This window comes from Myotis daubentonii, chromosome 2 (assembly GCF_963259705.1).
Source record: "Myotis daubentonii chromosome 2, mMyoDau2.1, whole genome shotgun sequence".
Lineage (NCBI taxonomy): Eukaryota > Metazoa > Chordata > Mammalia > Chiroptera > Vespertilionidae > Myotis > Myotis daubentonii.
In genome coordinates, this window is record NC_081841.1 from 23997501 (window position 1) to 24014190 (window position 16690).

The following is a 16690-nucleotide window of genomic DNA, read 5'->3' on the forward strand; positions in this document are numbered from 1 at the left end:
GTCTTTTCCATATGTGCTTATTTTTACTCTTACCTAAGATTTTATTTGAGAAAGATAGAGAGAGAGAGAGAGAGAGAGAGAGAGAAATTTTGGAACCCAGTTTGTTTTTTAAGTCTGTCTGACTATTTGTTTCAATGGGAATTGAAGTCAGAGTGGACAGGAATTTAATGGGCATGACCCAGAAATTCTAAATTCTAATCTCCAAATCTGTTTCTCCAAAGATGGGATGGCTTTCCAGTTCATTTGGCAACCTCTCCGTCCTCCTCCCATAGTGAGGAATAAATGACCCAGAACCGGGAGAGTTGATTATCGACATGGTGAAGGGGAGGGTTTCAGAGAACAAGAAAGGAGGCCTAATCACGTGGAGGGCCAGTGAATGGGTTTGGCAGGGTGACTTTCAACCTTCAGCAGCCACCTGGGGTGCTGTGGGGAAGAACCAAGAGGATCACTTCTTTTCTGATGGAGAAGAGCAATCTCTCTTTGATCCTCCTCCAAGTCAAGTTTCTCCTCACTGCCTAGAAAAATACCTAATTCCGAGGACTGATGTGTCCTCGTCACCCGTCTTTCTTTTGGGGGCAGTGGGAGAAAGCTAAAGACATATAGAAAAGGACTAATAGTAGAAGGAAAGAAAAGACAAGGGGAGCAAATGTGGAAACCCTCTGGCCAGGAATAGAAAAGAGAAAGAAGGCAGGATGAATGGGAAGGGAAAGATCACGGAAAATAAAAAACCCAGGGGAATAAGAAGAGAGGAAGAGAGAAAAGAAAACAGTGATTTATTGTTAAGAAAAGTGTCTCTCCTAAGTCCTCTAGGTCAAGAAGTCAGACAAGGTGCAGAGCACGGAAAGGAAGCAGCAGAACATGGAAAGCAGGGAACGGACACCCAGTGCATGATCCCGGAGACGCCGGAGTTCAGCCCCATGGGACTGAGAGCCCACACCGTGTTGGCCTCTACCCTGGTGTATTTCATCCAGGTAAGTTTTGAAAATGCGCGAATAATGCTTTTGTTTTTGTTTCTTGGATAAACCAACCCTCAGACGAATCTGGGGGAAAATGAATGCGGTAGGGAGACAAAAGGGGTAGTGGCAAATGAATAACTAGACTGTTTCCTTTGTGGTATAGGGTGACATAGTGCAAGTGTGACGAATGATAACATTGAAACAGGGGACAGAAATTAGGGCAACTGTAGATACAAGTCAGGTATCTATGGCAATTTAGAAATGCCACTTCCGTGTGCATATTTCTCTCTTTTAACGTTTTATCACTCATCCCTCAAATTCCCAAACAAGTAATCAAAACTAGGTATGTAATTCTCCTGAATGGACTTTCCCACATCAGCCCTAATACTATTCTTGGAGTTCAAAGGTGCCTCCATTAAAGTTAAAAGAGGGGAAACTCTTTAAAAATACTTCGGATCTTTCATTTTTCTCCCCACTAGAATTCAGAAGCCCCTGAGTAACTCATTTAGCTGGGAGAGGGGTCACTGGACTAAGGGATTCTGAACAACTCTCAAGGGGAAGTTTACACAGCTATGAAATCCGTTAAGGAGAGCAAATGAAGAAAGTGCCTACTATCGGATTCCTGTACCACTTCTAGCAGGGCGTGGCTGTGTCTGTTTTGCTTCCTGTATAACAGTCAAATCAATGTCTGAAAATCCATTTCTTGTTCTTTTTCTTGTATCTTCTTTTTTGCTTCTTCCCTTCCCTCCTTTTCTCTTTTCCTTCTCTTTTTGCAACAGGCCTGAAAGAGGCATTTTATCTGCTGAGAACTTTCGATGTTTCTAGCCTTTAGTCAAGAAAATGAAACCAAGTACCAAAACTGGGTTGAAGAAACTCACACTTTGTCATCCTTAATGGTCAACTATTTTAAATTAAAACAAAACCTGTAGTTTCTCAAATGTTATCAGCAGAAGGCAGCTGTTAGATCTTTTACAAAATCCTTTTCTGATACGTTAGGAGTATGTGTGCACTCACCCCGCCAACCCCCATAAAACCCCAAGTAAATGTAAATCTCTGTCCCTATTTAGAGGACTTTTGTGGCCTTTGTTGTTGATTTCCTGAAATACCAAGTCTTTCAAGTTATTGGAAGAGAGAAACAGTTTCTCGAGCCAACGTTTACCTAGAGAGGTTTTTGAAGGAGAAAGTCAGCCAAAATGTCAGGTAGGAGAAGGAGTGGAAGTTTCTTTCTTTACAAGGAGTTGAAGGGACTTGCTAACAATGTCAAGGAGCTGTTAGAGCAGATTGGGTTTCATTTGAGTTATGGCCAAATCAAGAGGTGTGTGCAGGTGGTCATGTTACTTAAACCCCTATGCCTTGGTCCCTTACCTATTTAAAATAAGGTTAAATATACCCACCTACATGGTTATCAGGATGAAATGTTAAGAAATATTAAAAATTATCAGTCATCTGACTGGCATATAGTAGCTACTCAATACGTTTTCTCAAATTCTTCTTCTCTCGTATGGTAAGTTATGGATGTACCGAGGGAATGAAAAAGGGCAGAATTCATTTTGTACTGGGAACGAGTTAGGAAGACAGTCACAATATTCTGAGGGACAGATCAGGAAATTTCTAGGACAAACGAATTGATATAAATGCTGCCTCTCATTCACGGGGCAGTGATGCTCAGCCACCACCATAAGAAAAAAACAAACAGATTAGATATTTGTTCTTCCAGGTTCTCCCACCTCAAGTGTAGTAATGGATGGGTATCAGAGAGATGAAAACAAACAGCCCTAAACATGGTTGACCCCATGACCTTGTCCTCGCATTTACCCTGCTCTCCCCAACTGATCTAACATAGCAGTCATTGGTTGGTGGGCAGAGAAGATGAGACAGTTTTCCTGTCTGAGACTATTTCCCTTCCTACAGCTTCCTTGGGCAAGATGTGAGGAGAGCTGTGTCAGTCCTGAACAGTAAGTATCTGAGAGTCCAACTGCGGAGGAAGGAGAGACAGACAAAAACATCAATACCCAAAACAGGGTCAAAATGTCACCAGATATCTGTGACTTCCCTTATTTCTACTTAAATGGGCACTTAGCCCACAGACGGGTTATCCCAAAATAAAGACGTGCATTTTTGTCATCCGAAATACTCAGAATAACACTGCTGACAGCGTTTTTTTCCAAAGCCAGTTTTAAAAGCAGCCGACTTAATCATCGCAATTTATGCAGTCATAGAGATTTGCAGAAGAGTTTCTTACTCATCATTTTTAGTGACTCATGCAGACAGACTGGATTCAATATCTTAGTCACAGGCAGCTACATGTGGGTGATTTCCGAAGGTACATCACCGCTTCAAATCTGGGGTATTTTATTTTTTAGGGCATGTTAATATTTATTGCAGCCTTTACTTAGCTATTACTTTGAGATAATTACCCCTCAATCTAAACCTATCACAATTAGGTCTTATGTAGACACAATGAATATAAAGGGGAAAGATTCATTCCACTTAGAGATAAACTAGTGAAAAAATCAATGACAGTTTCGATCGAAGATTTGCTCAGGCTGAAGGAAAACGCATATTTAGCCATGGGAAGAGTTTCTCAATGCAAATATGTTACACCCAAGGGAAATGGTGATGGCCTTGGTTACTTTCACACTCTCTCTGAGGTTTCAGCATCACCGTAGGAAGAGTCATTTTAATAGAATCAGAATCACAACGTAGAGCTATAAAGGGCTTTGAACAAACGGGGAATGTTCAAATGGAGATTATTACGCTAAGTGAAATAAGCCAGTCAGAGAAAGACAAATATCACACGATCTTACGTATGTGTGGAATCTAAAAAGCAAAATAAACTGATGACACAATAGGGGAAAAGAGGGTGGGGTGGGGGGGGGGGAATGTGAGAAAACCTGGAGGAGACATTGTTCAGTGAAAATGCCAACTGTATGTTCCACAACATACAGAGAGGTGAGAGTGCGCATTTCTATAGATTTGAATAGATAAATATATCAGAAAGTAATATTAAATTTACTCCGTCTTTAAAGATAAACAAACATTTTCCTTTACTTCCCCTTCCCACTCCTGAGCTTATCCCATACTCCTTCTCTCATGCAATCCACATTTTTATCCCAGTAGAGAAAATGTATAATTGTCCTAGTTAATTCACAATATTTAATTAGCTTTCATCATGATGAATTTGGTTTCTACATTTTCCCCGTTTTTGTTTGGCCTCAGCCGTCATGTATGTCAGTTTTGATTCTGGATGTGAAAATTTAGGGCCCTTTTTATGGTGGGAGTTTTTATGGTGGCCCTTTCTGCAACAACTTGCGATACATAAATTATGAATTCCGTTGTATTGCTTTCATGCTTATAACCGAAATTTTCTTTATGTTTAAATTTTATTAATCTCAAATATATACAAATGTTAACTTTCACACCCATTTGCCGGAAGCCGGTCCATCCTTGCTGCCTGACACAGTCGCTGCAGGAAAGAAACATCTGCATAGCATATGTTTCAAGGGACCTGGAGTATATAGCATACTGTTCTTAATATGTTTGCTCCCCTTAGCACTGTGTGTTTTAACCAAGGTCACCTCTCCGAGAAAGGTTGTTTCCCCAGGTAGGAATTTTTCCCTGAAGTCAGGGAGGGGATGCCTCTCCTAGAAAGGTTGTTTCCCCAGGTAGGAATTTTTCCCTGAAGTCAGGGAGGGGATGAAACTCCTTAACTAAGTGCCAGGCGGGTAGTTAATCACTACAAACAATCATGCTTAAACTACATAATCTTTACTCCCTGGAATGGAGATAAGAAACACCCTAACCTTTGTAATAGAAATTGACAGGATTAAAATCAACTGGTATAAATACGGATGTAACAAGACAATAAACAGCAGAACCTCTCTGGAGATCGAGACCAGAACTTGGCTGTAGATCCTGGCTAGGCTGCTGATCAACTGAACGCTGTCTCCGTGTCATTCCTTCTTCGCCGACTCCGTCCACACCTTTGGGGACCCCTGGACCTGCTGGGGTTGGACCCCGGCACCCATTTTCAAACTCTTTAAAAATATATTTGTTGATTTCAGAGAGGAAGGGAGAGGAAGAGAGAGAGAGAAACATCAATGGTGAGAGAGAATCACTGATCAGTTCCCTCCTGCACACCCCACATTGGGGATCGAGCCTGCAACTCGGGCATGTGCCCTGACTGGGAATCAAACCGTGACCTCCTGGTTCATAGGTCGACACTCAACCCTTGTGCCATGCCCGTCAGGCTCAACCTCTTTTAAAGTCGCATTGGGAAGTTCTTTCTTGGTAACTGTCATCATAACTATTTACAATAGTCATGGCTATATTTTCTATGAATATTAATTCATGAGCAATACTTTACTCTGTCTTATAGTGATTTACATACTGCCATCTATCATAGAAAACTATTTAAAGCATCCCATTACACAATAGATTACATTGACGTTAATATAGCCCGGGATGCTTTTATCCTAACAAGGGATCATATTATTGTAACTCATTGTTTTGATTCTGGAATCATAATAGGAATTGACTATATTTTTATTGCAAAAACTTTATTCTTTCTTCATAGTTGCCTGACTACAGATTGGGTACATCTCTGGTATATATGGTAAGTTTCAGCTATAATAGCCACTGTTTTTGTTTGTTTGTTTGTTTAGTTTAAATATATTTGACAGCAGGAAAAAAAAATGTATATGAGACCACCAGCCTACTTACTTGCATAGGATTGCATGGAGTCGTTTCTTTACTTCATCGCCACCCTATGTGACAATATGACAGGATTTCCTATTTCAATACCATCTTCCCGGGCAACATCAACAGATTATTGTCTACATCCTCAGAGCAGCTCTAAAATAGCCTATAGAGGCTACTTCAATAAAGTAAAAAGCAGCCCCTCCAAGTCACATTACACCTCTTGCTAAGTTTCTAACAAATTGACTCTGCCCTGCTGACAAAGTAAGGAAGTTTAACATGTGAAGTGAAAGCCTTGGAATTAAAATCTTATAATTACTCTATAAAAGATCCACACGAGAATCAAACCGCAGACGTGGAAGGCTGATTATGCCCAAGTTAGGAAACGCAGCAGAACCCAGAGCTCTGGTGCGGGTGGGGTCCTTGCAGGTTGCTCGTGGTAATTGGCGCCCTGCTTCTCCTGTGTGGCCTGACTTCGGTGTGCTTCCGCTGCTGCCTGAGTCGCCAGCAAAATGGGGAAGATGAGGGCCGGCCACCCTACGAAGTGACAGTCATCGCTTTTGATCATGACAGCACGCTCCAGAGCACGATCACCTGTGAGTACACTGACTGTTTCCATGGGAAGGGAACCGGGTTCAAACACGCGATCAGGATGGTACGACAGCATTAAAACACCTGGTTGAACAGTAAAGAAGCTGTAACTCAGAGCTGTTTTAATGACCAGAAGCCTGGTGATGCAGTGACCTGTGCTGTCAGCAACACTGTATTCACAAACATTGTTCTTGTCTGATGAGAGAGTGAAGGAAGAAATGAAATGCTGGAGATGATGTTGGAAATGTTTTGTGAGAAGAATTACCCAATTCACAAATAGTTATGATTAAGAAAATTGGTTTAAGCTCTAAGCATACCCCTTTTTCAAAAATGCCTTGGGCCCTAGCTCATTTGGCTCTCTTTCTCTCTCTCTCTCTCTCTCTCTCTCTCTCTCTCTCTCTCTCTCTCTCTCTCTCTCTCTCTCTCTTTCTCTCCTTCCCTCTCCATTCCACTCTCTCTAAAAATCAATGGCAAAATAGCTTCAGGTGAGGATTAACAACAACCACAAAAAGTCTTGGATTTTGTAAAAACCCACAGGTTCTATCTGGAATTATATATTTAGAGGAGTTTGTCATGTGTACTTTCAGTTATTTATTCTCCAAGTCTTTCGGTGTTTTTTTTTGTTGTTTTTTTTTGTTTGTTTTTTGTTTTATAAGAGAAAGCTTATTTAGAAAGTCAGAGAAAGAAAAAAGAAAAACACAAACAAAAAAAAAGAGTGGGGGGATAAAAAAAAGTCGTAGAGGTAGAGGAAGTGAGCTGTAGAAGAAATGGGCTCGGGAAACAAGTGTTCCGGAGGCAAAAGAAGGACCCTTGTTGCTTAGGATCAGAGCGAGGCATGGAAAACTCACCTAGGGGAGGGAGCGGGGACAGGCCTGGGGATGCCCCATAGGGAGCTGCACTGGGCCCCTCCTGAGGGCATGCTTCTGGAGTCTGGGGGGGGGGGGGGGGGGGGAGAATCTCAATAGCATATTCATCAGTTTTCCAGAAGTGTTTTTTCAGGGTCCTAGCCTCTTCTGATTCGGGGGAAAGGGGAGGGGTGCTCATAAGTCAATGCACTTGGTCCTGATGATGTCAGTCCTGGCGCCTCTTGTCTGGTTTTGCTGCATTTCTGGGCTTGAGGCTAAAACACAACGGAGGCGAGGCCTACGTGTGTTGTTTTGCTGATCGAAACTGTCATGGAGCTTAATGCTTCAGGGCTATTCTCTGGCTCTCTTCTTTGTCCCCCCTCTAAGGGGGGTCTAACCCTCATAACTAGCAACATGCCCAGAGAGGAAAGGTCAGACTGAACTGCAGAGATCTAAAGGGCAGGATCAGAGATAGGCTAGGGGAGGAAATGTTACCCTGGGGGTGAGGTTCTTGTTTTCCCAGTTTTGCTGGGCACCTGGGGCTTTTCACCCTGGTGACCTTCTCGACCTGGCCCATCATCCTTGCCCTGCTCATATCTATCTGTCTACCACAGATGGGATCTATTCTCCACCTTTTGATACACAAAGTATGAGCCTCAACATTCTTTTGATGACCATAAGACACTTTATTTTCTTCTGTTCTCTTCTTTATAGTATAGTATTTACTAAAGTTGGAGTGCAAATACCAGGCAGAACAACAGGTGGCAAAGCACTGTGATTTTCATTTTGCAAAGAGAACAATGTGACGTGCTGTTGCTCACCTTTCCTGCCTCCCAGTCATTTTGAGAAAAGATAAATAAGGCAGAAATACATATTTCTAAGGAGACTGCAAGATCAGTGGGTCAGTCTAAAGCAGTGGTTCTCAACCTTCCTACTGCCGCGACCCCTTTAATACAGTTCCTCATGTTGTGGGGACCCCCAACCATAAAATTATTTTCGTTGCTACTTCATAACTGAAATTTTGCTACTGTTATGAATCGTAATGTAAACATCTGATATGCAGGATGTATTTTCATTGTTACAAATTGAACATAATTAAAGCATAGTGATTAATCACAAAAACAATATGTAATTATATATGTGTTTTCCGATGGTCTTAGGCGACCCTTGTGAAAGGGTCGTTCGACCCCCAAAGGGGTCGCGACCCACAGGTTGAGAACCCCTAGTCTAAAGCGTTCAAAATCTGCCGGCGATGATGGGATACGGGAACCCAATTTAGATTATTCGAGGATACCAGAGAAGATAGGGTCTTTTTAGCAGAAAGTGAAGTTGGTTTCTAAACAAGCTGCACAGGGTTTTCATAACCCTGTGGCAGAGTTGACAACGAGTTTGGTCAGTTGTAAGGTAGAGGGAAACTTAGAGTGTCGTAAGCCTGATTTCTGAGGATGTCACATTTACTCTAGCTCTCTTCCTTCTCCCCTCACCAGCCCTGCAGTCAGTGTTCGGCCCTGCGGCTCGGAGAATCCTGGCGGTGGCCCACTCCCACAGCCCGCTGGGCCAGCTGCCCTCCTCCGTGGACACCCTCCCAGGGTATGAGGAAGCTCTTCACATGAGCCGCTTCACAGTGGCCAGGTGTGGGCCGAAAGCACCTGACCTCCCCTCAGTGCCAGAAGAGAAGCAGCTGCCTCCAGTGGAGAAGATGTCTCCTCAAGGAGAACATGCTTCAAACTGATGGGAACTTCGGTTTTATAAATGGGGAGGGGGCACCCGCAGAGTTGGTAAAGATTGACAGATGGAACATTTTTTTGCCACCTTTCAGGAGATTTAGGATGAATCTAAACATCATCTAGTGGAAAACATGGATTCCAACGCTTCATTTCCAGCCACATATATTTTTCGAGATGGAATGCTCTAATCGAGAACTCTCATAATGTATCCAGTACCAAAATGTGCAACTAACCTCTAGCAATGTGTCAAAGATTTCTTGAATTCCTCCAACTATTGAGTTCCTTTACCCACAGGATACTGCAAGTTGCTCTTCTCTGCCAGCGCCTGGGTAGAATACGCTTGAGGGGCCATAAGCATTAATGTACCAAATTCACTTTTCCTCTTGAGGGAACACCCACTTTGACACTGAACGACAATGGTCATCTTAGACATCATGTAATACCTAACTGGACATCCATAATCCAAGGGTGGGCTTGCAATGTGGGCTAGGAGAACACAGTATATATTGAAATGCCAGATATAAAGGTCTTTCTTTCACTCTGGTCCTACCTACCAGGGGTATTGGACAGTGCACAGAGGACAGTAACAGTTCTACTCAATTTTCAGTTCCTCTGCCCTGTGAACACACGCATGCACGCACGTGCTTGAGCCCACACACGCACCCTTTTCTAACTTGGAAAGAATAGCATTGCTTTGCTTCTTTTCTCCTGCCTGAGTTGACCACTTGAAACCAAGTATGTAGTGACAAGCACTACTAGACTCTAGTGGTGGCCTTTCCTGCCACCTAGTGGCGCCATGATAGAAATGCATCCTCCTATCTGCACACTTCTCCATTTCCGGGAGCACAAACTGAACCAAGCCTAGATGAGATCCCTCCCAAGGCACCAACCCCTTGTGCCATGTTGAACTGCCCACGTAGCATACTACCTCCAACGTATAATACTATTGGAAAATTGAGGAAGTGAATTCGATTCAGCAGTGACCTTAGATAACCCAGTGGAATCTTTAAAGCACAGTTTTCTCATCTGTACGATAGACAGGCAATGATAACACCTCACAAGTTTGATGTGAGGGTCAAATAAACTAAGTATATATGACATATTTGTAAAGTATTATGCACGTGTGTGTTGTTGTTTTTTTATTCTTGATACAGATGCCTGGTTTTCATCTGCCTGCTATGATCCTACTGAAAATTATGTCTGATTCCTCCTTTTGCTATGTTAGTGCTAAGTCACACCTGAAGTCGCTTTATTTCATCAGTAATATTTGTTAAGTGAGGTAAACAACTAAAGATATGCAACTCCTGTTAATGTGTTCTGTGTAGAGGTAGGGAACATTTGAACAAACTCATTTATTAGGAAATTAGCTCCAGTACTCAGGGAGACATTACAGAGCCAGGAATGGCTGATTAGTGCAGTCAGTGCCTCATTAAGTACATTCTTGGAGGAATGCTCACTCAGCCCCGCCAGAGGGAAACTATTCTGAGTATAACCTGCTGGTGATCTGCGTTTTTCCTGGGTCATTTATCAAACTGCCTCTGGAAATTGTTGAAATGCATGAATTGTTCATAGCACCTGAGTTGGCCTTGTTTTGCTGCTGCCAAATGAATCACTTTATTATCACACATTCTGTGAAATGTTCTTGCTTCATTTGTCCTTCAAGATACCATAGTCTTAAGTTAAAATGTTGTCAGGTATAATAAGATCTTGGAAGAAATCCTATCTTATTCTAAAGAGATCTCTCTGTCCCATCTCTCCCTGCCCCTATGCCCCTCTAGTAGGTACATGGAGTTCACGCCTGTCACCATTCCATTTTGTCAAAGCTGGTAGCACCCATGTGATTTCACTTCTTTATCTACTCTATCTAAGATATCTCTTAATAAGCCCAATCACTTTAGCCACTGTTCTCAAAAAATTTTAACCCCTTTAAACTTTCCTCACACCTATTCTTCAAACTTTAAACATTGGTTCATTGAAGCTAACTGATTTCTCCCCAAAGCTGACACTGCTGAACAGAAGAGCTGCAGAAAATCTCTCAACTCTGCCGACTGAGGTCATTTACAAGGTCACGATCTCCAACACACCAGAACCATTTACCATTTCTTCTAGATTTTCTTTAGTAATTATTCTATTCCTTTCAGTAGTTATTCAAATTTCAATATCTCTCTTCAAACCTCACACCCCATAACCTACTCTTTAATTCTAGGCAGGGGATTTGTCCTCTTAGTTTAGAGAGGAAATCAAAGCTTTCAGGTAACTTCCTAGCCCAAAGCTACAACCCTTGTGGCTCTGAACCTCTCCTTTCCTCTTTCCTTCTGTCTAAATGAAATAGATGTCCTTCCTGCTTCCCAATAATAATATTTCTAATTGTGTGTTGTATTACATTTGATTCAATGGAAATTATGTGCCAAGAATAGTGCTGAGGCAAACTGGAGGTATAAAACTGTGCAAGAAACACAGGGTCTCTGACTCTTGGTCCTCACAGAGCTTAAGAAAAAGCAAATCTACATATATAAAAGCCTAATATGCAAATTGTCCCCACGGGAGTTTGACTGGAGACCGATCATTTGCTATGATGTGCACTGACCACCAGGGGGTGGCGTGGAATGAAGGAGGCCCTGGCTGGCAGCCAGCAGCCGGGGAAGGGAGGCCCCACCAGCAGCCATGGAATGGAGACCCTGGCTGGCAGCAGGGAAACCCTGGCCAGCAGCTGGAAGGCCCTGATCAGCCCTGATCACTGGCCAGGCCTAGGGAATCCTACCTGTGCATGAATTTCATGCACTGGGCCTCAAATATATATATATATTTCAAACATGAAGAGTGCAAAGAACCATTGGGAAAGGCAGAGTGATGAAAGAGCATTTTCAAAATGTGATACGGTTGGGTAAATTTGAGAAACTGAAAAAAGACTGGAGTAGTTGATTTAGTGAGCTTAGGAGGGAGCTGCAAAAATGGAGTCTGAGAGAGACAAGGGGCCTTGGGGGCAAGGAGTATAGACTATATTTTCCATGCATCAAGAAGTCATTGAAGGATTTTAAACAGTAAGTCACGTATGCAATTTGAATTTTAACAGTGAGTGAATGCTACAGGAGAAGGGACTGGAGCAGTGAATGAAAGCATGAAGACCAGATGAGAGGCTACTGAAGAAGAGTAGATAAGAGATGCTTGTGGATGGGACTACCTTGGTGATATTAGAGATGAAAGTAGCGATAACTGTAGGGATTTGAAAGATGTATTGGGATACCATTATCAGGATTTGCTGATAGATTGGAAAGGGAAATGCTATAAGGGAAATGAGCGAAAAATGACTCCTAGATCATTGAGCTGAGCCAATACATGGAAGGTATTAGTGTTTATTATGATGGGAAAGACTGGAGAAGACCAGATTTAGGGGTGAATTCAAGGCAGTGATTTCTAAAATGGGAAAAAGGCGTTTCATAAACTTGGTAAAATATAAGCCAACTTAATCTAAGATAAATCTTGTATGTGGTTATGAATGAGATATTCAACTTCCCATCTTCCTTCTTCTTCCTCTTGCTTATTCTTTAATTGTTCATTTTCTACTAGCTTCTTCCCTTTACTAGTACAATACAAAATTTTTATATGAATTATGTATTATAAAATGGAAGGAGAGTATAGAGCTGAAAAAAAAAGTGCCCATTGTTAAGCCTGTACTAAATGATTCAGACACTGAACTAGAAGACGATGAGCTACTTAATGTATTTTTAGCAGAAGAGTTCCATAATGTGATCAGTGTTTTAGAAAGATATTCTGGTGAAAGTCTGAGATCTTAGTCGAAGTGTGAAGAAGTCAGGTCTTAATTCCACCTAGAAGCTTATTGTAAAAGTCCTAGTTAAAAGTGCTGAGGGCCTTGCCCAGCTGGCATGGCTCAGTGGTTGAGCATCAACCCATGAACCAGGAGGTCAGGGTTCGATTTCTAGTCAGGGTATATGCCTGGGGTTGTGGACTCAATCCCCAATATGGGGCGTACAGGAGACAGCTGATCAATGATTCTCTCTCATCATTGATGCTTTCATCCCTTTCGTCCTCTCCTTTCCTCTCTCTGAAATAAATAAAAAACATATTTCTTTAAAAAGAGTTTATTTATATATGGGTATGTGGGAATAAAGCAAAAATGAGGTTTATGTAACCAATTTAAGAGACGGGGAGAAAAATTGCAAAGTCTGGGAACAGCAGGCTGTGTTTTCTTTTCCTTGGATAAGCAGATTGTCTGGAAGGTAATCAAGAGGCCATAATGGGAAATCTGCCCTTGAGCAGGCTGTCTGACTGGGAAAACAATTTGAGTGATTTATGGATTGGCCAAGATATACTGAGAGTTCACTCTGGAAAATATTTTGCCTGCTGTCTCTGAGTAATGTTGGCCAGGGTCCTTCTGTTGGCACCTTCACCTTGGTGAAGCCAGGAGTATACTTTCCCACTTCGGAAAATCACCTCATGGTTTTAAGAGTTTGAAATGCAAGTGTTAGTGTTTGAGTTGAAACCTGACAAATGAGAATTCTAAACAGTAGATATACAGGATACGAGCATGTTCTGTCAATGGGCAAAGATAGAAATAATGAGAATGGGAGTCGTGGAGAGTGTTCAAAATGCTAAGGGATATAATAAGAATGAATCTGGAAAGACAGGTTGGCATTTTTATGGAAGGCATTACTTAGGCGCTTAAGCAGTTTGATCTTTATCCTGCATGCTATGAGAGCCACGGTTAAGTTTTTGAAGAGGGGAAAGAGATCATGTGGCTTGTAAGATGTTTTGGCTGTCAGGAGAGAAGAGATGTGAGATGTAGAAGACAGGGAGACTAGTCAACGCTATTGAACTGTCTACCTCACAGACATACTTCTTCAACTTTTTTCATAAAAGCTTATTTTAGGCAGAGTCATGAAGTCAGGCGGGCTACATGTAGCACCTCTTTATTTCAGCCTCACGGTACTCATGCTTTAATTGTTCATGTTGCCCTTTGGTGATTGCAGTCCTTGTTTGGCAAGTGATATCAATGTTCCAAGTATTCTAGACCTTTCTTGAATACCAGTTTGTATATCCAACTTGCCGGTACAGGATCTCTCTTACTCCCCTCTTGCACTAACTAGATTTAGAATTTGCTCTCCCCTATGGTGTTAATATTAATTATCATAGGTGGTAAAGTTGAGTACTAACTACCCTTTCCCTCTCTCAAAAGTGTTATAAATTAAAACTCAGTAAGTACCAAAGTGGATAAATGCAAATTCAATTCAAAGGGGACAAAAGTTAGTAAAAGTCAAATAACTGGCAAGTACACATTACCATTTGAATGCCCAGAGGGCACCATTTGGCTCTCCAAACTCCTTGTGTTGGAGGCTAAATTGTAGAGCAGTGATGTAATTTGCAGGGAGCTGAGTGTCTGAGCTGGTTTTACACTCAACTTCCTAAGACTTTATTTTTTATTTTATTTTTTTTTATACATTTTATTGATTCCTCACAGAGAGGAAGGGAGAGAGACAGAGAGTCAGAAACATCGATGAGAGAGAAACATCGATCAGCTGCCTCCTGCACACCTCCCACTGGGGATGTGCCCGCAACCCAGGTACATGCCCTTGACCGGAATCAAACCTGGGACCCCTCAGTCCGCAATCCGATGCTCCATCCACTGAGCCAAACCGGCTCCGGCAAGACTTTAAAAAACAAACTGAAAAACCTTTTGCTCTTATTTTTAAGTTTAATTTTTATTTCCTTTCATCAAATGTATGCATTAATAGAGATTTAAACGTCAAAGAGCTCGACAAGGCTTGCGAAGGAAAGCAGCACCTTCCCATCACACCCATACATATACGAAAACTTCCTACTTTTTAGCTGATCCTGCAATTCTACATTTCTCCAAATACTATGGATATGTTGCATTGTTGAAGATGAAAATTTAGCCATTTTTTTTTTATTACCATGATTCCTATCTTTGCTACTATGGGGCAAGGGAAATATTCCTCTTTCCCCCTCTGGTTCTTTTTGACTGGCTGGAATCATCAAAATAACAGGAGGCAGACTGACAAGAGAAAATCAGAGTTAACTTTCTGTGCTCAGAAAACCCACCCACATGAAAGAGTCAGAGACCCTGCATACATGAGAGGTTCAGCGATAGAAAGGGGGATTGAGGTATACAAGGCATCCTGAGCTGGAGGTGAGGTAAGGTGCACTGGGGGCTTCCAAAGTCATTGCAGGATAATAAGAAGAGCAGACATTCAATATTAGTAGTTTGCCTTGGCCTATCCATTGACAGGTCAAAAACAGTTATCTCTGATAATCTCTTATGGGCAAGGTCTCTAATTCAAATTCCTCCAGATAGTCAAGGGGAAGAGGAGTAGAAGTTTCTCTGCAGTCTAATCTAAAATCTCAAAGTAATCTGTATTCCACTGAAGCACATTTGGGGTGGCTTGTTATGGACCCCCACACCACCATAACACTCTGAACACTTCTTGTGCCCTCCTATCTTCTAAATATAGTTACTAGTATATCACAATTTTGATTATATGAGTGCAATGGGAAGCAGGCTTTGTGGGTTAATACTTCGGTTCCAATCAATCATGGTGTACTTACTTAATAGTTCTATATTTCAATTTCTTGCTGTAAAATTGGGATAAAATGAGTATATTACATTATTATGTGAGGACTATGGGGGTTCATAGACACATACTATACATATAGCTTGTATTTTAAAAGCATATGATTAACCACTTTTACTACCTTGGTGATTATCCTCATCGCTCTCGTGTGTCAAATCCTGTTTCCTGTATCCCATGTCTTTTCCTTTCTTGGTTTACTTACCCATTTCGCAGGTGCTTCCTGAAAACAGATACACAAGCAATGAAATTTTGGTTTCCATGTTTAAGGAGTGTCAGGTACTACCCTTATACTTTAAATGATAATTTAGCTTGTCACAAAATTCCCTTAGGATTTTTAAGGCAAAACTAGCTGTTATAATTAAAATCGAACTTCCCTTCCCCATTTTCTGAATTCTCTCTGAGACTCCTAGTATTTGAATGTTGAAACTCTAATTTGCATCCCTTTGCCCTCTTGCCATCTGCCTTACTATTTTACTTCCTAGGAAATTTCCTCAACTTGATTGTAATGTTTCTATTGAATTTTTCCCCAAGGTCAACAGAGAATCCATAACCATGGAATGATATTAAGAAAAGAAATGACACGTTGAAATAGTGTTACAGGCGAGTTGATGAGACCTTGATTCTTGCCTTCTTGAAGGAGAGATTTCAATCAAGAGACAAAGTGTAGAAAAGCAAGCAAGAATTTATTGAGGATAGCAAAAACGCTTAGGACAGTGAAACCAGGCAGGGCGTAGAAGCAACAGGAGGCCTAGGCCCACTGGGAAGTCAGGAAAAAGGCTCACTTGGAGACAGGCCCAAGGAGTTAGCCTTGGGCCACCAACCTGCCACTGCCTATTGCTTCCATGGCTGCAAGCCTCCTGAGGTCTCTGAAGTTGAGGAGGTATGTGCCTGTGGGGGAAGGAGAGCGGGGAGGGAACGGCACAGGCATGCTCTCTAGAGGGAGAGAGAACTGGGACCTTCATTTTCAAGGGTTTTAATGGCTGGGTGTTTAGGGGAGGTCTTAGGGGAGAATCAATAGAATATTCAGCATCTTTATGCTGATGTACCAAAATGAGATTTATTCTCTTAATTTGTCTGTCCTTGGGTGTGGTTGGCAAATGGCAATAATTGGGGTTCTGTTATCTGTCTTCTTGAGTAGAGTGATTTATGCTATTTACCCTGTGGCTGGGGAGGTGAAGTACAAACCATTTACTCTTAAGTATCCTTGGTTTAGGGAAGACAATATTTACTATCAGGTGGCTGCAAACTGCTGTTTACCTATCTTA

General features: G+C 41.8%; 1 protein-coding gene across 1 annotated transcript; it reads left to right on the forward strand.

Annotated features, from left to right (window-relative positions):
* The first annotated feature begins 369 nt into the window (after nucleotides 1–369).
* TMEM52B (transmembrane protein 52B) lies at nucleotides 370–9930 on the forward strand. The gene is made up of 5 exons (XM_059682184.1): nucleotides 370–971; nucleotides 2868–2911; nucleotides 5533–5571; nucleotides 6084–6250; nucleotides 8578–9930. The coding sequence occupies exons 1-5, from the start codon at nucleotides 693–695 to the stop codon at nucleotides 8820–8822; spliced, it is 774 nt and encodes a 257-aa protein (XP_059538167.1). The 5' UTR covers nucleotides 370–692; the 3' UTR covers nucleotides 8823–9930.
* The last annotated feature ends 6760 nt before the right edge of the window (nucleotides 9931–16690 follow it).